Source organism: Temnothorax nylanderi, unplaced genomic scaffold (genome assembly GCF_030848795.1).
Source record: "Temnothorax nylanderi isolate EJ_2023f unplaced genomic scaffold, tnyl_v1.0 TNYL_tig0124_pilon, whole genome shotgun sequence".
NCBI lineage: Eukaryota > Metazoa > Arthropoda > Insecta > Hymenoptera > Formicidae > Temnothorax > Temnothorax nylanderi.
In genome coordinates, this window is record NW_027249186.1 from 242,751 (window position 1) to 265,815 (window position 23,065).

The following is a 23,065-nucleotide window of genomic DNA, read 5'->3' on the forward strand; positions in this document are numbered from 1 at the left end:
TTCTAGGAAATGTATACAAGTAAGGTTACAATCATTAAATCGCTCACAGTGCTCACGTACATAACTTTGTCGCGCGCTGCGATTAACTCAATTTATTATAATTTATTATAATTTTTTAACAAAGCGAAAATATAGCGCAATGAACATCGTTACGTAATAATCATTCGTAATTCATTTTCGTGTATATAATAATTTTCGTGTATATAATATGTAGCTGGCCGCAATCTTTGACTCTATTCAAATTTTGTACAACACTTCATTTAGCATTGTATTAATCATTAAGTAGCTTTGAGTACATTTAGTAGCTTTTGTATATTCGTCAGTTTAATCCTTGAAGTTATTAAGACTTGCATGAATTTTTACCGCAAGTTCTTTTACATCTTTTATACGCCTTCTGTAAAATATATAAAAATATATCATAACTGAATTAACTCGCATATCTTGGTCTGTCTTTTTTTTCTCCATTGCTTAACTTCTATTCGCCTCCCGACTTGACGTATACGCTACTATACTCGTCCAAGACGTTATTCGCGACATTTACAAGCTCTCTGTCTTTCTCTTCAATCGCTCTAAAAAAAAATGTGTCGTCTTGAAGTGATTGATCTCCCTAAAGGATTTAAAAGTGACGCTTTGCGAAGACATAAGATATATGTTAGCTGGAAAATCGATTCACAGCGGGATTAGAAAAAGACGGAATGTGTTATGCGGTCGGTTCTTCAACAGTATAACGGCTAGGTTTCGCGACTAGGTTAATCCACTTGCATATCGGTCATTGCGATCTCGCTCTTGTACATACTTGACTCATCGTCATAAGACTAGCTCCATTGTTCGCGAAGATACTTTTCTCTTGTTCTCTCTTCTGCTACCCTAAAGCGCGCGCGCGCGCGCGCGCGCGTGTGTGTGTGTGTGTGTGTGTGTGTGTGCGCGCGTGCGTGCGTGTGCGTGTGCGCGCGCGCGCGCGCGTGTGTGTGTGTGTGTGTGTGTGTGTGTGTGGGTGTGTGTGTGTGTCAAACGTTTTACCTGTTATTAACAACTTCAGACACATTACATTTTTATTTTTAAGTAGTAATTTTTTTCTGTGTTATACATATGTATAGCATTAACAAGGTGTACAACTAAAAAGGTTACAGATTATTATTTTAAAAAAACTAAGCAAAATATTAAATTGTTGTTTTTTTTAGAAATAATAGTCCGTAACACCTTTAGCTTCACACCTTGTACATACTGTTTATAAGATTATAAGATATATTGTTTATAAGATTAAGATGCGTAACACTACAAAAAGGCGTGATATCCGTACAAAATTACCTTTTTTAAAAAAAAGGTAAAAAAGGCGCCAAGTACACGCATAGTAGTGTATATGTATTATGTTGTTACCTCGAAAAAAACAAAGTGGTAGTATAATACCTCCAAATAGCTTTACCCTGTACATACTGTTTATAAAATGCGTAATACTACAAAAAGGCGTGATATCCGTACAAAATTACCTTTCTTAAAAAAAAGGTAAAGAAAGGCGCCAAGTACACGTATAGTAGTGTATATGTTGTTACCTTGAAAAAAAAGAAAGTGGTAGTATTATACCTCGAAAAAACCTAAGTAACAAGTGGTAGACGTACTCTTTGTATCTCGAAAAATCTCGAAAAAATCTAAGCAGTAGTATCTTTATTTCCAAAAAATTATAACCCAAGTGATACACGTACATCACAAAATTATGTTACCTTATCAAAGAAGAGTCGCGCTTCAAGTGATCTATTACAATTACAAAAAAGAAATGATATCTCTTTAAATTACAGCGCCAATTACAGAGAGAACATATATATTGCCTCAAAAGATAATTGTTGCACTACTTTGAAAAATCTTTACATGGTGTCAATTAGAAAAAGAATGTATGATAACAATTTTATAAAATTAAAAAATTTTATTTAAATTTAACAAAGGAATACAAGATATTTAAATACAAAGTTTACATGTGTATTTTTTAGTGGTCACAAAGAATTACAGAGGAACAGTACAAAATAAAAATATTTTATTAAAATATTTAATCCAACGAGGGAATACAAGGTATTTAAATACAAAGTTTATATATGTATTTTTCAATAAAATAAAAGATTTAATCACAAAGAATTACAGAGATAGTACAAAATAAAAATATTTTATTAAAATACATAAATTTTTGTTGTAAAAAAACTTGGCGCTGCTAGACCTCGAAATTTTAAATAAATAAGGATAACAATAAATAAAAATAATTCATAGAAGAATGCGACGGGAGTAACAAAATGATTATCAGCGTGGTGTGTATGTGCGAGCGAGTGATATGGGTGTGCGTGACGACGGCGAATAATGCGGCTTATAATTAAGTATAGGATAAGTTTATTTATTTATTTAAAATTTCCAGGTCTAGCAGCGCCAAGTTTTTTTACAACAAAAATTTATGTATTTTAATAAAATATTTTTATTTTGTACTATCTCTGTAATTGTTTGTGATTAAATCTTTTATTCTATTGAAAAATACATATATAAACTTTGTATTTAAATACCTTGTATTCCCTCGTTGGATTAAATATTTTAATAAAATATTTTTATTTTGTACTGTTCCTCTGTAATTCTTTGTGACCACTAAAAAATACACATGTAAACTTTGTATTTAAATATCTTGTATTCCCTTGTTAAATTTAAATAAAATTTTTTAATTTTATAAAATTGTTATCATACATTCTTTTTCTAATTGACACCATGTAAAGATTTTTCAAAGTAGTGCAACAATTATCTTTTGAGGCAATATATATGTTCTCTCTGTAATTGGCGCTGTAATTTAAAGAGATATCATTTCTTTTTTGTAATTGTAATAGATCACTTGAAGCGCGACTCTTCTTTGATAAGGTAACATAATTTTGTGATGTATGTGTATCACTTGGGTTATAATTTTTTGGAAATAAAGATACTACTGCTTAGATTTTTTCGAGATTTTTCGAGATACAAAGAGTACGTCTACCACTTGTTACTTAGGTTTTTTCGAGGTATAATACTACCACTTTCTTTTTTTTCAAGGTAACAACATATACACTACTATACGTGTACTTGGCGCCTTTCATTACCTTGTTTTTAAGAAAGGTAATTTTGTACGGTTCCATTAACGGTAGCCAGCCGATTACAAAGGTGGGCATATTTCTTATCTAGATTTACATATGAAATAGAGTATATAAAATCACAGGAAAATAGTAACTGTGATGCACTCTCAAGACTTCCAATCAATGACAGCACTCCGATATTTGACAACGAATTCACAGCGATAAATTACGTAGCGGAATCGTTAAACACAATAACTGCGATAGAAATTGCGAAAGAGACAAAGAAGGATAAACGGTTGAGTAATATAATTCGATATATAAATGGTGCATGGCCAACGGGAAGCGAGATGAATGAATACGAGAAAAAATGCTATACGAAGCGAGAAGAATTGTGTGTCGAAAAAGAATGTTTATTGTGGGGGTATCGCATAGTGGTTCCAGATACAGTGAAAAACAGCGTATTAAGTGAATTACACGCCTCACATTTTGGGGTGGTAAAAATGAAAATGTTGGCAAGAAATTACGTGTGGTGGCCGAATATAGACAAAGACATTGAAAATGTCGCGGCAGAATGTAAAGTGTGTGTGCAAGAGCGAAAGAAACCATGTAATGTTCCATTAAACCCATGGCCGTACCCAGATCATTGTTGGAGTAGAATACATATTGATTTTTTGGGTCCGTTCCACGGACATACATTTATGATAATCATAGATGCTTATTCAAAGTGGGCGGAAGTTGTCGACATGAATAAATGCACAACGGTACCGAGAGTTATTGAAGAGTTTAAAAAAGTTTTAGTCAGATTCGGATTACCAAAGCATTTAGTCACCGGCAATGCTACGCAATTTACAAGCAAAGAATTTCGAGATTTCTGTGCAAGCAACGGGATCAAACAAAGCTTTACAGCACCGCATCATCCAGCAACAAATGGTGCAGCTGAGAACTTTGTGGGAACCTTTAAAAATAAAGTCGATAAAATTATGCAAAGCGGGAAATCTCTTGATTATGCTGTTAATCTTTTTTTATTTGATTACAGATCAATTGAACATTGCACAACTGGTAGATCACCAGCGTTCATGATGTATAAGCGCGAGATAAGAACGCGTTTTGATTTAATTAAACCAAGTGTTACAGATCACGTAGGGAAACGACAATTAGCGCAAGTGGAAAATAAACGCGGCAATCGAAATGTTGAATTCCATACAGGTGACACGGTAATGGTTGACGACTTTAGTGTTAGAAGCAACAAACGTGTAAAGGGCACGATAATAGAAAAATTATCACCGGTAACATTCAAAGTAGAAATCGCACCTGATAAAATATGGAAACGACATGTCGATCAGATTGTTCGATTCCGAGCGGCAACTGATGATAGCGATAAAGGTACAGCGGTACCAGCGAGCAAACCTGACGTTGCATTGCGACAATCGGAGCGTTTAAAAAAGACATGTATTTCAAAATAAAAAGGGAGGAGTTGTAATATATCCGGGCTCCTAACGAGAGAATACGCTACTGTACGACACATCGTCACGGGAGCGTGTGCTCCGAGAGTCAGGTTGCTCACGGAAGTCGAGCGTGACACACGTGTATTACTATTCAATATATACATCGTTAAGAATACTCTACTTTATTACCGATCCCAATATATAACAGATTTTGTTTTAGAAAAGACTATCCTAAAATGACAACAATCTTACCCATTATATTCGCCACGACCTCGTGCAGCTTATGGAGCCGTGTAGGTGCAGCTTATAAAGCCACCAACATTATGGATATGTTGGACATTACCTCCATAATGTTGGTGGCTCCATAAGCTACACGCTTCTCCACTACCACCATGCTAGACACCACCGGGCGATCCTGCAACAAGAAGTTCTCCAACTTCTCAAGGCAGGACGATACCTTTTGCTGTAAAGTACCGCCAATGACGAGCTCTTTATCGTTGTCTTGCCACTCGGCGACGAGGCCAACTTCACCTATCGCGCCCCATTGAATAGCCAGCCCCGGTAGACCGTTTGCCGCTCTGCGCTCGCAAATTCTCTCCATCACGGAGTTAGCCATGCCGTAATTCGTCTGTCCAGCGTTCCCTCTGCCGCAAGAAACCGAGGAGAAAACTACGAACTGCCGAAGTTGCGGGCACAAACTTCTGGATAGCTCGTTCAGCATCTTCGTAGCCCAAGCTTTCGCCCTGAAACTCTCCTCGAATAACTCCGGCGTTTGATTCGCGCAAATGGCGTCCTTCAGCACCACGGCGAGATTGAAGATTGCGTCCACCGGGGCCTGTTTCTCCGGGGCAGACGCTTGAAGTCGTATAGATTGCGGAATTCAGTATAAACTCGCAATCTATACGACTTGAAGCGTCTGCCCCCGTGATGATAAGCATGTTTACGCCGTAAGATTTCCATAGCTCGACCTTCAAGCGTTGATAACCGTTCTTTATTCCCGTTCTTGATGTCAACACCAAATTTTTAGCGCCTCGGCGTACTAGCCAGTCGGCCAGTTCCAATCCGAAGCCACCTAGTCCATCCAGGATGAGGAAAGTTTTATTACTGTCGCAGTAGTATCGAGGATCAGCGACAATAGGTTCGTTTTCAAGGACCTTCTTCTCATCGCAAATTTTCAGAAGCACCTATAAAAGATATGTAACATAGTCTTAATTGTTAATTTTCTTTTAGTTTCTCGCAGACTTTGATTTACTCTATATAGTAATAAATTTAATGCTCTTTTCAAAGCTTGGGAGCATCGTTAGGTGACTATAACATTGCAATAGAACAGCTGACAGCAGTTGGTCGTGTATAGTTACTATTCCCAGTAAACAAAATGTTAGCAATACTTTAGCAATTCCTAACAGATTTGAACATAATATTACAATAAATTGCCGTTAACTGCATTTCTTTTTACCTTGCCTATATGTTTTCCAGCTGCCATATATCTGAAGGCCGTTTCCAATTCATCCTTTTTAAAGACTTTTCTAACGAGCGGTTTGATAGCTCCATTTTTCAGGCCCTCGTTTAGCATACCATGCAGCTTTGTCTTTTCTTCGTCTGTTGTACAAAAAAGATTGTCGAGATGAATTCCGTGGAAACTAATACCCTTCAAGAAGATCATCATTCCCAAGGGATTATTTGCAGCAAGATCAAACTTGCCGATCTCCAGGAAACGACCGCCCTGCGCCAGACAGCGAACCGATGCCTGGAGCTTCTCCTCGGCCAACGAGTTTAATACGATGTCTACCCCGTCGCCATTCGTCTGCTGAAGTATTATTTGCTCGAAGCTGGTGTTGCGCGAATTGCCAATATGATCATCTGGGATCGACGGAAACATCTCGCAAATAAACTTGCGTTTTTCAGGCGTTCCTACAGTGGTGAACACTTCGCAGCCTTCATTGAGGGCAAGATGTATCGCCGCCTGACCGATGCCACCAGTACCAGAATGAATGAGCACTTTGTCGCCCTTCTTCATCTTGCCACGCTGATTCAGCGCGATATAACATGTTGCGTATACGCATGGCACGGTGGCCGCGTCTTCCAATGACCAATTGTCAGGCACGTACCAGTACAAGCTTCTATCGGCTTTGACGACATTCGTTATACATCTGAAAAAGTATAAATTTATTGATCGTACAAAAATCGAAAATTTCAAGCTCTTGTTAATAAACTTTTGAAAATATGCCGGAACTTAATACTTTCATTGTGTAGTATGTCCTTTTTCTAAATGATGAAAGTATAATAAAAACGATACTTCAATGTATGATTTTACAAATGTAAAGTATACAAATATATTTTTAATAAAATTATTACTTTTGGAAGAAAAGTCCCATCACGCGACGACCAGCGGTATCGATACCAGCATACTCGAAGCCAACTGTGCTTTCGTCGAATCGGTGCGTACGCAATGTGTTATTATTCATAGCGAGTTTTCCTGTGCTCATCATGATATCTTTAAAGTTGAGAGGCGAGTACACTACATAGACCAGATCCTTTTGATTAATATCAGGCTGTATAGAGCCCTGGACCCAACGAAGCGAGCTTAAGTCACCAGGTATCTATATTTCAAAGATATATATTATACAAAAGTGGAGTAATTATATTATATATAATACAATACTATAATATATAATATTATATAACTGCGTATATAAAAGTAACAATAATGTATAAATATATGTGTGTACATACATCTATGCACGATGTTTCAGAATACGATATGTTTTCTTACGTATTACTACATACCATTTGTTCGACATACGCATGACAGACAAGCTTTGGCTGTAGACTCGGTAGCGGTTGATGTCTGTAGGAACCCCATATCTTTCCCGTTCTCAATACGTTGATCGGCAAATCCAGCTGAAGCTGTTCCAAGTATAATGGATTTTGTAGGGAAAATTTAGGAGCTTTGGTATCTTGTATCAATATGCTTCTGATTATTTCTCCGCCTGGTTCCTTTCTCAAGCAATTCACGAAGCCTAGCAAACCGCTTTCCAAGTCTCCCTCGCTGACGAGTATTATCCTCATGTCGGCGGTCTCATTTTCCGCATTCATTAACGAATTCAATTTCTCGAGCCAAGTGAACTCATCGTTGTTAACGTGAATGATTTCGGTTTTTCCGATCAGCTGTTTCTTCTTCTTTAAAAGTATAATAGTCTCTTCGCCAATATTCTTCTCTAGAATCACGTCTAATTGTAAGCCGTGCTTCGAAGATGTCGAAAGATTTTCGGCTTTGAACGATCTTTCTCGTGTCAATACAAAACCGCCGTTTTTCAGTTTCAGTAGGATCTGCTCCAATTGTGTTTTCTTATCTCTTGATAGTAGCCCGATACCGATGGCAAGCATAATATTCTCTTCTTTAGACACATTATTAACGTCCATGGAGATCACATTCGAGAGTAATGATTCATCAAAATGATTAGATGGTGCTGACAGATATACCTTCGGCTGAATTAAAGGCAAGTCACTCAGCATCTCAATAAGCATCGGTGATACTAATTTATCCGCTGTCACATTGTCGGAGTCGTCGATCAACTCGATGGTCTTCACATGAATAGCTTGATGATATTCGAGCACGATCTGCGTAGACAATCTGATCGCTTCCTTCAGGGATGTTTGCGCTTTATCGCGATGAGCCACGAATTTATATTCTTCGAGGATTGGGTCGCTAGCTGGCAGTCGGCGAGGTATAGCCGTAGCCTTGACACCACGGATTTCGACTCCCCCTGATAATATGGTTTCCCATTCTTCGTACACGTGTACGGGGAATTCTGCAACGAAAAATTGCAGTATTTATATATGTGTAATTATAATGGTCATATCAGATTTATTAATGTAAGAATTATGATAAGAGTAATAGAGAAAACAATTTATAATTTTTACTTATTTAAACAATTAAATAATTATCGATTATATAATATTATACATAATGTTTCTCATTAAGATTGCGAATTGATATTGCTTATAGTATATGACTTTTTTAAATATATAGAGGAAAGTCCCCTATTATGAGATAGGATCCTAATATGAGATGGCGGAGTTTTTTCATGGTGGGATCAACAGATGGGGCCTATATAGGGCCTTTTAGCTTAACATATCTCATATTAGGATCCTGTCTCATAATAGGGGACTTTCCTCTATGTATAAAAAGTGTGGGAAATTGAAAGTTCAGCACGTTATTGAAAAATATTTTACAAAATATTTCTAATTTAAATTCTTTTAAGAGGTGCAAAAAATTATTTTGATCTATACGGAAAAATGAACAAAAGTCATATAAATTATATTGACAACGATTAAAAATTTACTGCTATCCCACGCTATGATTTGAATTAAGAAATGTAGTTAATCTTCTTATGCAAGAACAAACCTCGCGAAATATTTACCAAGTTGAAAAACGAAATGTATAAACTTACGTTTGTCTTCTGAATCTAGATTTTGGACTTCCTGCTGGTGAAGTTTGGTGTCAATCACGATCTTCTGTATTCTCGTAGGTACGTATAAATTTTTCATTTTTATTCCAAGAATCATCATCTGTAGCATGTTGTCGAGGAACGTTATCCAATTACCCACCCAAGCAATGTGTCCTTTCTTCCCTCATATAGATGCGCTTTTTAAGGAACGGAAAATGCCTGAATATTGATATCCCCGCAATCTTAGCTCTTTATAAATATCCTTAGTATTCATTACTTCATCCTCGTCGTCATCTTCTGGCAAAAGCGCAACAGGTATCTTTTCTTGCGCAGAGTTCTTCACGACTCGAATCAATCCAGTCACAACTGCAGTACTATTTTCCGTTATCTCGAATCTTCCAGTACCTGCAGAAATAATTATCGCGATCAATTAATTAAAATATAAATAATGAGAACAGATGTTTGAATATACAAATGTTTGAATATACAAACTTCAGGCTTGCACAGTTCGAACAATTTAAAATTCAATCTTGAAATTTGGATTTTTCGATTACATGAACATTTCGAGGAGCAACCAAAAAGATTAAATCTTTTAAGATTAAATAGTATTGTGCACCAAGGGGCGAAAGTAGCGTTTTTCAGACGAGTGCGAAGTTTGTCGCCCGAGCCGAAGGCGAGGGCGGCAATCACACGAGTCTGAAAAAGCTTTCGACCCGAGGTGCACACGATATTTTTCACAACACCTTTTTACGGAAATGTTCGACTTTTGAATGCCTGTAGAGTGTATGCATTTGATATTCCATTCGTACAGTTTGTACGCGCGTGTAGTTAAATAGAAAGAGAAAAAGAGAGTGATGCGGGGTCCATGGGCGAAGCCCTGGTGGGGTCCAGGAGTAAAGCGTCCGGTGGGGTCCAGGGGCAAAGCCCCTGGTGGGGTTTTAGGGCGGAAAGTGCTCACTTTCCACCCGCTAAACAAGGAGGAAAGTGAGCACTTTCCGCCCTAGGGAGGAAAGTGCTCACTTTCCACCCGCTAAACAGGGAGGAAAGTTGTTACTTTCCTCCCTGGCGTGAAATTGGCCACTTTCGCCCCTCTCTACAGGCATGGAAAGTCGGACTTTCCGTAGAGGTGTTGTGAAAAATATTATGCATCCCATATAAGATATAAATAAATGCGATTGTTGCCATGACTTTGCATTGGAACTATAAATTGTTAAATGCAATTGATATGTAAGTTAAGACATGTCAATAAAATGGCAATGATTGTTAATCACGATAGTACTCTGTTGTTTTGTATGAATAGAAACATTGAGAATACCTTTTTGAACCATCACTGTTAAGTTAATTTCGCCTTCTTTCGGTAGATGGTTGCACGGATGAAGCTGACATCTTCGAAGATGACCGATAGCTCTGTGTGCATTTGCCCATGCAACATACCAATACTTTCCCAAACCATAGCAAGGTATCCTATAGCGGGTATTAAATTCTTCCCATCGATAACATGACCGGTCATATATTTATAAGTCTCGTCAGCTACCGGCAAAGAAACGACTCTCTCTCCGGAAGTGATCTTCTCTTGCGTCTTATACGTCGTTACGTACCAGTCGTCAGTGTGTTCCCATCTTGAAGGAAATTAAATCATTTATTTCAGTTTATTATGTTAATCTCTCAATAAAACTTAATAGGATTCTCAAAATAATTTTCGTGCAATTTTCCTTCATTTTTCTTGTTAATTGCAACTTCGTAAGAGTAATGACGAAGGACAGTTACATTTTAATACATTAGATGAAAAGAATTCTTGTTTTATTTCAGATAACCAAACATTTTGAATAATTTAGATGATTTCTGCAAACCTACCTAACAGAAGGTGAGATCATTGGCGTACCGCATCTAACTGGATACTCGATAGGCGGATAGAGACTCGCAATATCCGGTTGTAATCCTGTATTGTAAAGCTTGCCGATTGCTTGCAGGAAAACCTCGACGTTGTCTCTGTGACCGCGCTGGGTGAGCGCGATATTCGTGACTCCCGGGCCGAGGGATCGTCTCAGGATAGCTTGCAGAAGACCGTGGAGTGCGATTTCGATGGTCACGGCATCCTTCGGGATTATGCGCGCCGTTTCCTCGAATAGTACAGGACTCAGAAGATTGTTGGTGTGGTATTCGGCGGACGACAACTTGGCAGACGCGGTGGACCATTTATTGCGCGGTACAGACGAGCTCACCCATTTTCGGCTGCGTGGCTTCGGTTGAGGAATCACCTCGTTCAGATAAGCCAGAAGTTTTGGCCCGGCGGGCGCGATGTAACGACTGTGATAGGGTATGTTGCTGCATGGCACTTCCTTCGCGAAGATTTGCTTAGCCTGGTTAAATGTACGTAAACTTAGTTGGAACAAATATGGAAAGTATTGAAAATACTGCTGGGAAATATTTATAATTCGAAAACGTAAATAAAACCACAAGGAAAATGTCATATACGTACACAAATGTCGCGTATATTGTTAGATTTTAATTAACGCGTTGGAAATTGTTTTAGCGTCGCGTTTTGCATTGTTAAAATATCACATTTAAATCCGTTTAAAATAATAAAAATAAATTTGCATACATCTATATTTTTTATCAATACAGATTAGAATTTTTTTTAAAGCAGTAAGTTAGACAATAATAGTGTGACCGAACATTTGATCAAGGATCCTTAGGACTTACTTGGATATAAGTATTTTATGGTCGCCACTGTGTTTTCAAGCGATCACACAGAACGCTGATATTCTCGGTCGCCTTGATCGAGATGCTTCCTTCCTTCCTTCTTGGAATATTATCTTCCGGCTGCGTGGCTCGTCACGTTTTTCGGCACGATGTCGTTCGACAGGGGCACGTACTCGCACTCGGTTCGCGTTTCAGATAATGGAATGATAGGATAGGAAATGTGAATGAACTTTTAGATTTGTATTTAACAATAACAAAAATAAAGTATATTTGTTTCGGCACAAAGTACACGAAATAGAGAGAAGAGTTATCTCTGAAACTGGTAACGGATGTTAACCGGGCTCAATCCCGAATCTTAAACTCTACTCGCTTTGTAAGTACGCTACGCGAAAGACTATCTTTCCTCTGAGCGTATCGCAAGATATTTCCGAGTGATTCTATATGGAATAACCGACGTTCGCTCGACGATTTCCCAGGGAAAGACTGACCTCGAGCGTTCGCTCGAGCTAGCTTATATACCCTCACTGGGCTGGCGTTCCCACCCACAGGCTCTCAACCAATGAGAATCGGTTGCGAAGCCCGTATTCGCTTTTTCTCTCCATCATGCAGTCGACTGGTCTGAACACGCTCGACGTAAACAAAGATATCAAAATTACCTCGCCGGCTCGAAGCTCGCGGCTTGCTTCAAAGCAATGGAATTTTAATTGATTCTACGAAAAGACATGCGACTACATGAATAATACAACTTATTCTTTTCCAAACAAATATATGTTAATAAAATTGATGAATCCTGCGAATATCGTTCCCGACATTATTCTTATTCCATTTCCTCTGATATATACATTCTTGCACGCTATACAATAAGTACGGATGTCCCTGCTCATTACATAATCCTCTAATCCCGTATGTACATTCGTTCATGCATACATCAATTAATTCTCTTTTTCTTTTCAGATTCATCACGCTGGCTTTAAGATTCTTCAGGATTCACCAGGTAAGTATCGGTAAGTATGTAATAATTACATTTTCTTCCCTTTGGACAAAATAAAGTAAAACGCTTGTAATTCTTGTAAAAGGCATCCAACGTATTTATATCTGTTTACGTTACATGATTATATCCTTAATATTCATTTAACACGCTTAATTCGAAATATCACGTAACTGACCTATGACAACGCAATAATTATATACGCATCTAAATGCAATTCCGACTTGATATATGTCTTTCTTTTATCACCATAATATGTTTTGTGCAATAAAACACGCATATATATCATTAAATAATTATTTCATAAAAATAATGGAAATCTTTAATATTAGCTCAAATTGAGTAATCGATGGCTCGTTGGATTTGTTTTACCTCTCAGAACTTATATCTATAGATAAAATATAAAATTTACGCCAATTACGGATTTCGACCCTAACAAGTGCATTTCTTAATTAATGCCTTAAAATGAATTTAAATAGCACAGGATGGTTTCTCACATCCCTCTGAACATGAATCTATCGAAATATCACGAAAATATTCGATAATTAACAATTTTGCAAAATTTTGTAAAAATCCGTAATTATGGAAAAATTCAAAGTTTTTTCCCATAGGTGACTTTGGTTGGTCCCTCTGAACACAAATATCAAATAAAAACTTTAAGAAATCAATTAATACGAGTTTTGACCCCGAATGGTCATTCTTTGAATTATGATGAAAATTGCATAAGTCACGTCAGATTCTTTTTCCATGTGTCCTCAGGAACACGTATATATCGTTGAATAATCATAATTCGACTTAGTACCCCCAAAATGGTAAAAACTCGTAATAATGAAAAATATCTAAATTAAACTATATGGGCAGTCTCTCTGGGACTAGACAAATCGTTTAAGCCCTTAAAAACCAAAATCGCGTCATAAATGGCGAAGTTACCCCCGAAGGGTGAAATCTTTAAATAACGTTAAAAATCGCAAATAAACTATATAGACGGTCTCTCTAGGATCTAACAAAACGTTTGAAACCTTATTTCAGTAAATCGCATCACAATTGGCAAAGTCGGTCCAAAAGTGTCAAAACTTAAAATATTGCAATTTCTTTGAAATAAACTATATAGGCTCGTTCCGTGAGACGATACGAATGTGTCCATGCTCTTTTTTAATCGAAATTCTCCAAACTAAAGAAATTTCTACAAAAGTGTCAATTTTTTAAATATCGATCTGAAATCAACAATTGACATATATTTGACGTCTGGTACTCACAAACAATCAAGATTCATCGTTATCCGCGCGAATTTATCTTTCAATCGATTAATCAGCTGATCGCACTTAATTTGAATCCGATGGTAAAGTTATCGTATATTGAGCACATTTGGACTCGTCTCGATTCACTCTATGCGAATCTATCGAAAAATGTCGTTAATAGACGTTGCTTTTACGCTGTTGGCCTATCTCGTCGTTATATCTCCTTTCTGGCCAAATAATATCAATTTCGACTCTGTACGTCGAATAAAATAAAATAAAATATACTTCAATAACTAGCCCATTCTTATGAACTATCGTGTTCTAACGGTCTTGTCAGAATTACAAAATAATTATGATCGTGCATTACAATCACGCGATAAGTCTCACCCTCTATATGTGACGTTATTCTTATCGTTATAAAACTATATCTAGCCATTACTATAATACTTAGCTCGTTTGGAAGAGCTCTTGATTATTAACTCAATAAAATATATGACTATATCAAAGGTAAGTATATGGTGACACGAGTCACTCGCAAGATGTCTGTTTTTATTTTACAGTTCGTCGACCAACCTCTACTGTTGCGTCTCCGACGTCTCGGTGTTGTCCGGCTTGATCAGCTGACTGCTTTGCATCAGCTGTTCGGCATCTGGCGCCTCGCTGTCACTGCTGTCCAGTGGAATAGTTATGTCCAGGCTCGTATCGTTATCTGTGGGCTCGATTTCTGGGATAGGAGTCGAGGTACGGATTTGGGTATCGATATTTTTAACCGCCGCCTTCGTCTTAACAGGCTCCCGCATCGGTGTTTCCCCTCGTTCCACTGCTCCTTGGCTCGGCCTCTGCGATGTCATTTTCTGGATGGACGATGCCGATGAAGCCGTCTGGATTTTGACAGGCGGTTTCAATAGAACCTGCAATTGGGCGACAAATTCTTTCATTGATTCAGCGGGCCCACTAATGGTGCTACTGTCAGCAGCATTATGACAAGCCACTTCGATATCGGGTGGGCACATATCTTTGATGTCCTCGTAGCCAAGACCAATAGCCGCCATCGAACCGAAAATTACTTTAGTTTCGATGGACGCTAAACCTCTCGAGTACGCTGATAAGATCATTTGTTCGGCGGTGAAGCATCCGTCTGCGTAAGCGCAACCGAGCTCTCCGACGGAGTGACCAATAATATTATCCGGCACGATGCCTACCAATGTGAGGAGATCGACCAGACCAATCTATAAAATTCATATTATATAAGAATACGATGAAGAATAATAAGAAACCTCTCAAATTTAATTAATGATATTACACGCTTAAAATCTTCATTATAAATTCTTAATTAAAATAATGCTAACTAAAGTAATATCTAGTCATTCTAGTCTTAATTTAAAAAAAATTAAATATATATAATTTTTGATATAAGAATATTAATATATTTTATTGTATAATTTATTATTAAATTAATTTAACTTTTGTTAATTATTTTAAGTTCTGACATTTTTAATTTTTAAAAAATTTTATTTTTATTATGCTAATCATATCGGGAATGTCGCATGATTATATACTGCTCACCTGTACTGCCGCGATACCCACAAACGAATGCAAAATATTGTCAAAAGTAGATTTGTCTTTATTTGTCAGTATATTAGTGATATCTACACCGCGCGGTCGTAAGACGGCGTCGCATTTTCTAATAACTTCAGCAAAGACGGGGAATCTCATCAGATGGGTACCTATTTAGAACAATTCAACAAGTCGAATAAACAAAAAGGTTTCTTCAGGATAAAATATATCATTTTCATTTTTAGAAATTAAAAAGTATTTAACATGATACGTACCCATGCCAGGCCACTGCGATCCCATACCGGAAAATACGAACCAAATTGGTCTCGTAGTTCCCAAATAATTTTCTGTTTCCTTTGGGATATGCTCCGTCTTTTTTGAGCCGACTATTATGTAGCCTCGATACAGATGCTCTTGGATATCCTCAGAGTGAATGTCGTGCAGCAGGCGGATATATTCAACATCTACCGGACGTCTCTCGATCTACGAAAAGATAAAAATAAATTTTTCCATGAATCTATAACAAATCCAATCGATAGGAAATGTCTCGATAAACATTTCGCTCTGTGTCGATTTTTCTCTAAGGAAATCTGTCGAACTTCGTGTAGGTATATATTTAAAGATATAAATTTTCCAATTTTTCATTATTAATCTATGACTGATATATTTCATTCATTTTCTATGTTTTATATTAATTAGATTTTATATGATCTTTCTCTCAACGTCTTGATTCTTCATCAGTTTTTACTTACATCGTTTAAGAATACTTTAATAGAGTCCTCCGTACGTCCAGATACTGTTACGAGTCTCGGTAAATCATCAGATGGTGCTCCATTGTTGATCTTCTTTTTCGAATAAGATTTCAATACGACGTGGGCATTGGCACCTCCAAAACCGAAGGAATTAATACCCACGTAACCACCATCCCATGGTGTCTGCTCGGTGATGACCTTGATCCTGCCATCTTCGAGAGCTTTCAAACCTTCTCGTGGTCGGTTGTAATGTAAATTAGGTGGAATTATTCCGGTTTCCATTGCTATTATTACCTATGGTAAATGTTGCTTAATGAATTAATATACCATAAACCTAAAAGCTATTTCCTGTTTATTTCTTTCAGTCAAATATTCGAATACTTGCAATATTGGCAACAATTTTAATTAGGATTTAAAAAATTAGGGCTAAATACAATTTATATTTGTTACTATTTGGATAAATCCAACTAGATATTAAGATTCTAGAAAATTTTAAATAAGTAATAAAATTTTTTTCATTTTAAGAGGATTTTGACAAAGTTAAATTTATAAGAGTATATAGAGATTTCTTGCTGTAATGAAAGGAATGTAAAAAAAAATTAGATGCCAACGTCATATCCAAGTACTAACCGTGCCCAACGTTGCTTGACTTCAGTAATCGGACGAGAACAAAGCTATTACAGTATATACATTTGTAGTTCCTGCCTTACTAGCTTAACTACTTGAACAAGAACTGGTACGCAACAACGTGATATAGACGTTGGACGGTTGTTTGTAACAATTTTAGCTAGTTTTAATCCGGAAGAATTAAAGGATTTTAGTGGGAATTATAAATATAATGCCAATTTGCTAGAATTCGAGTACCTGAATAATTAATTCGTCAACTTATCTTATTATCGAAGTATTAATATCTGAAAAATTCGAATAATTCGAATCTTAATATCCAAAAACTTGAAAACAAAACTGAGAAGTTGAGTCGCCAGCAAATAATTAACAATTAGCACAGGGGTTTTGTTCGACCAAACTGGCAATTTTATTATTAAAAAGACGCTACGTTTCAACCGCAAAATTCGGTCCTTTTAACGTAGCGTCTTTTTAATAATAAAATTGCCAGTTTGGTCGAACAAAACCCCTGTGCTAATTCCAAAAACTTGAATTTATCCAAATCTGTGAATTTGGATTTGGACCGGGGCTAGACCGTTAGTTTTTTTTTCGGTACCGATTTTTAACAACAAAATAAATAATTGTAGTTAAATGTGGTATACCACTGTAAAGAGTGAACCTTTAGCTACAAAATTTATATAGGAAATTTTTATCTATGTTGCTTTGTTTAACCGGTATAGAGCAAAAACGACAACGGTGGAAAAATTGAAATCTCAAAAATGCCGGGGTTGAACCGCCACCCTCCCGGGATAAATCAGTTTCAGGTTTGATCGGCCATGAAATATTAAATATCTACACTGGATTCGTGTTCAGCATGCATTACTCTTTATAATCAACATGCATTTATAATCACGTACCTCGAGATTTGGAGAGCAAATATTATTGCAGATATTACAAAATTTCCACGCGCAGAAAATTTCACTTTTCACCACGAAAACACGTTTGCCTCCGTAAAAATCATAACACGGCAGGTAACCTGCCGAAACTCCGTTGGTCACATGGGTACCATAAGCAGCGTTTACAATGTTAATAGCGAGTTCGCACAATATACAGGTTCCGAGATATTTGATTTGGCGGATTTACCCCGTTAGCGGTCTAGCCCCGGTCTCCCCTACTTAAGAAATAGAACAGAAAGCTAATCGCTAAATTAAAATTGGGATTTATATAGCTACTTTTTTTGCTAGCTCTAAAAGAATTATCCACAACTAAAATAGTTTATCGTCTAAAAATGTAAATCAATATATGTATATAGTATTCCTTTGTCGAAAAATCGAAAAATATTTAATTAACTTTACCCTTCTCGTTTCTAGAGATTTGCAAAAGGATTGTTAACATTGTTAAACATTGTAAACGCGATATTTCTAAAATAAAAAAAAGAGTTACCTTGATAACTTGACACAGACCGCTAGCGGGCTCGGAATGACCCATATTCGACTTAACAGAACCGATCAACAAGGGCGCAGTTCTCTCTTTGCAGATGACTTTCTTAATCGCGTTGAGCTCCTCGGGATCGCCGACTTTAGTGCCGGTACCGTGACATTCTAGATAGGACAAATTGTTGGGTATTAAGCCGCAATCCTCGTAGCACTCTTTCAGCAAGTTGCCCTGCATCAGGCTCGACGGGAACGTGATGCCCTGCTCCTTGTAACCGTCGCAGTTTGTTTTGCCGTAGACCACCGTGGCGTAGATCCGTTTCGCGTTCTTCGCCTTCTGCAGATATATGACGGAAATCGCCTCACTGCGAACAAAGCCATCCGCGTCGGCATCGAACGCTTTGCTGCGACCATCAGGCGACAAAACCCCTGCAATCATCATTACCATAAAATATACGAAAATAATCACCTATTATATTCTCAATTCTTTGTACGGTATTCATTGATTATCTTGAGAACAAAACTTTTTATAAAAAAAATTTTACTTTATCTTTTTGACTTATTATTATAATTGTTATATTATCAATTTTTTATGGGATCACATCCTATATATGTATGATTTATATTATAAATATCAGTAATGTATGCTTCTTACTATTGATACTTTACATATTACTTACATTATTTACATTACTTACATTAGAACTAATAAAAAGAGTCGTATTGCATTTTTAATGCAAAACCGTTTGCACGTAATTACCTAATTAATAATAGTATAATTTTCTTTTTATTTAGGATTCTGCATACAATCAATATTTACAAGGAAACGTGAGTTCTCTTTTTTTTACGTTGCAACGTAATCAAGGAATCGTACCGAGACGAGAAAATTGCAATGATACGTAGGGATGAAGGCACAGATTCGATCCGCCCACGATAGCGGAGTCGCATTGGCCGTCTTGCAAGCACCGATAAGCGTGCTCCAACGCGACCAAGCTCGAGCTACAGGCGGAATCCAGAGTGTAAGATGGTCCGGTCACTCCTAACCAGTCGCAAATTCTATTTGCCAGCATAGCTCTGCTGCACCCGATAAGTCCTAAGCCATTTACCTAATCATCACAAGAAAATTAAGAATAGAAAATAATTTTTTACTTTAATTGCTAACATCTTCGCCTCCTACATTTTTCTATCCTATTTTTAGCAATAAGCAGGCGAGTAATTATAAATTTTGCAGAAATGTGAAATTTCTGACCTTTGAAATTCCTTTTGCATCCAAATTTAGATTGACAAAGTGAATCCCTATTCTTTTTAACTCGTCTATCTATTGTTACGTAATATACTGACGCACATTAATACTGACATGATACTAACGTACCTGTAATTTTTCGTAAAACCAGGTCTTTTCAGCTTTTGAGAAACACGCGCCCACAAAAACGCCGGTTCGCGACCCACGCAATTGCTTTGGATTAATTCCCGCATCAACGACGGCTTCGTAAGCATGCTCCAGTAACATTCTGCACATCGGATCCATCGTGTGAGCCTGTTTGAAGTGGACCCCGAAGAACAGGGCGTCGAATTTGCCAATATCGTTAATCTTTCCTGTACGCTGAGGAATATCTGGATGTTCTGTTGGCATTAATAAAAACATAATAAATCATCATGTCCATCCTAAGAGTTTTAATTACGTAAGTAGAATAAAAATAGACAAATTTAACTGTAATATATATATATGTATATAATTATTATATGTATTATATATATATAGATTAATCTAAGATTTATATGTATCTCTACGTTTTACATATGTTTTAGATAGGAAAATTAACATAAAAATCAAACAGGCACAGTAACAACTGTGCCGCAAACACGTAGAACTACGTCTACTGCACAGTATGGGCACAGCAACAACTGTGTCGCAAGCAACACGTAGAACTACGTCAACTGTCACTGATGATGATTGACGTGATCAAGGAAGGCCAAGGCCCACACCGGCCTGTAGCGCAGAGTTCATCATCAGTGACAGTTGACGTAGTTCTACGTGTTGCTTGCGACACAGTTGTTACTGTGCCCTTTTTTGTTTTTTGTTTTTGTTTTTGTTTTTGTTTGTTTGTTTGTTTTTGTTTGTTTTTTGTTTCTTTTGTTTGTTTGTTTTTTGTTTTTGTTTATTTTTTAAGCAACAACGTAGAACTACGTCAACTGTCACTGATGATGAACTCGGCGCTACAGCCCGGTGTGGGCCTTGGCCTTCCTTGATCACGTCAATCATCATCAGTGACAGTTGACGTAGTTCTACGTGTTGCTTGCGGCACAGTTGTTGCTGTGCCCATACTGTGCAGTAGACGTAGTTCTACGTGTTTGCGGCACAGTTGTTACTGTGCCTGTTTGATTTTTTCAAACATAAATTTATTTTAAAGAAATAAAACAATAAATGTTTTTCTATATTTACTTTTATGTCAGAAAGCATAAGATACTCATATAATTTAAGTTAGAATACCCACGCTACTCATCTTCAGTATTCTTATCGCTGATTTCTATTTTGCTTTTCTTAATTAAAAAAATTAAGTTATACGTACTGTTCTATCGCAAAATTCAATGCAGCGTTTACTAAAAGGAATTTAGCTAAACTTTCAAACGCTACTATATCGAAACGGTAACAAATAGAGAGTTTGGTCGGGATTTTTCATAAAAGGGACTCCTTAAGCTTTAAAATGAGATGTCATTTATTAGTCTACGATTAATAGTTTCGAAGATCTAAACGTTCAAAGTGAGACATGTTTTCGTTGAATCTACAAGAAATTTTGCGAAACTTTAAAACCCTACTATAACGAAACGGAAAGAAATAGAGAGTTCGGTCTGGATTTTTCATAAAGGGGACTTCTTAAGCTTTAAATTGAGATGTCAATGATTACTCTACGATTATTAGTTTTGAAGATATAAACGTTCAAAGTGTGACATGTTTTCGTTGCATCTACAAGAAATTTAGCTAAACTTTCTAACGCTACTATATCTAAACGGAAAGAAATAGAGAGTTCGGGCTGGATTTATCATAAATGGGACTTCTTAAGCTTTAAAATGAGATGTCAATGATTACTCTACGATTATTAGTTGCGAAGATCTAAACGTTCAAAGTGTGACATATTTTCGTTACATCGTTGCATCCGTGGATACCCCCCATACCGCGGAGAAAGACGTAGTTCTACGTCAAAATTATATGTAAATTTATACATACATATATTATTTGATATTATTTTATAGGAAAAGTATGTAAAACATACTTATCTGCGTAAGAGATTTAACATTTGGTATATATTAATGCTAATAACAATATGTTTATTTATATTGATGGCAATTAAAACTTTTTTATTTATTCTGATCTATTAATCACCTAATTTCCACCGGCGATCATCATCCGTGATCATGTCTACCTTATTTAGTAAATTGTTTTTGAACTCTTCCACATTTTTGGATTCCGGAAATCTACCGGCAATACCAGAGATAACGATTTCTTCGCCAGGTTCAGGTGCTTTGTAATTCTTCTTGGTTGATTTCGCCGCAGACATCGTTCTCAGGATTACCTTCTAATTCCGTCAATACGAAGAAAAAAAACAATGTTGCTGAAGTTAGTTGTCGAAATATTATCTCATCAATTGTGAGATTTTTTAATTATTTCAATTATGACAGATATTTATAATTAATTTTGTTATTAATTTTCACTGTATAGAAACTATTTGTATTTATAATGTATTTTATTATAGAGAACTTAACGAGTTCATTAACTGTTTCAGTAACGACTCGCAACTGAAAGACGAGACGTTTGGGTGAATGGACAAGAAGTGGAAGTTGAGGTCATTATAAGAGTAGAAATTTTTTTACTATTACTTTACTAGAAATTTAACTAGTAAGAGATCTATCCTCTTATAATTATTTGATACTAAATATATAAATTAAATAATTTATATAGAGCGAATTTATCGGACGGTGGTGCGGAAATTCTCTTTTCCGTTGGCGGCTTACCGGCCGCTATCAGATCTTATAGTTTGGAACAAAAACAGATTGGTATAGCGTATGCTTTATACATCAATGACGTTGAAATACAGCGAGAAGGTTTGTTGGAAGAATCTTAAACATCTTAACTTGTCTAATTCGATTTTTCGTGTTTGATACCAATTGATATAAGTATATGCACATCATCGATAATCATAAATTATATGCATCAATAAATGGCTACACAAGTGTGAAACACAATATTTTAAAAATGTTATTATTGTATAAAATTAAATTTAATCACACTTCTACAGATAAACAGAATCATTTTCGGTATATAAGTAATTTATTGTATTAAAAAACGACAATTTGCATTTCTACGTGCAAACAATTATTTTTGCGTCGTTATGACGCTTTGGTTCTCCTCTTGAACAATTATTATTTACATTTCCAAGATCTGCATCTGTTAAATAAGCTATAATATATATCTTATTAGTCCAAGTGATCTAAATCTCGCCTTTATTAAACACAATTATTTATAATCTGCGTAGAATGACTTGAATGACAGCGTCATATAATGTTAAAGGTGAATAGCGCGCGCGAAGTGCGCGTCTGCAATGTGGTGTCTAGTTGAATAAAAATGAGATGCTTAATGTAAAAGTATCAAAGGTTAAATCAATGTAGAAACGACGAAAACCCATGGTCGAATTGTCACGACGTTGTCGAATAGCCCAACGTTGTCACTTGAATATATATGCAAATGCGCCATTTCATATTGTGTAGACAGTAGATCTTCCATTGTAACTCTGGTACACTGTTTTATTCTGCAATTATATTATTAAAAAA

At 36.5% G+C, this 23,065-nt stretch overlaps 1 protein-coding gene across 1 annotated transcript; it reads right to left on the bottom strand.

Moving 5' to 3' along the window:
* Positions 1-61: 61 nt before the first annotated feature.
* On the bottom strand, positions 62-21,886 carry LOC139776628 (fatty acid synthase-like). Its single transcript, XM_071713434.1, is given in 17 exon segments — positions 62-5,357; positions 5,359-5,697; positions 5,970-6,663; positions 6,869-7,113; positions 7,301-8,325; positions 8,968-9,369; positions 10,280-10,327; positions 10,330-10,583; positions 10,819-11,324; positions 14,805-15,122; positions 15,460-15,620; positions 15,726-15,933; positions 16,203-16,496; positions 18,249-18,667; positions 19,113-19,344; positions 19,611-19,861; positions 21,621-21,886. Coding segments are annotated over 17 exon segments (6,111 nt in total). The 5' UTR covers positions 21,796-21,886; the 3' UTR covers positions 62-4,817.
* Positions 21,887-23,065: the final 1,179 nt, after the last annotated feature.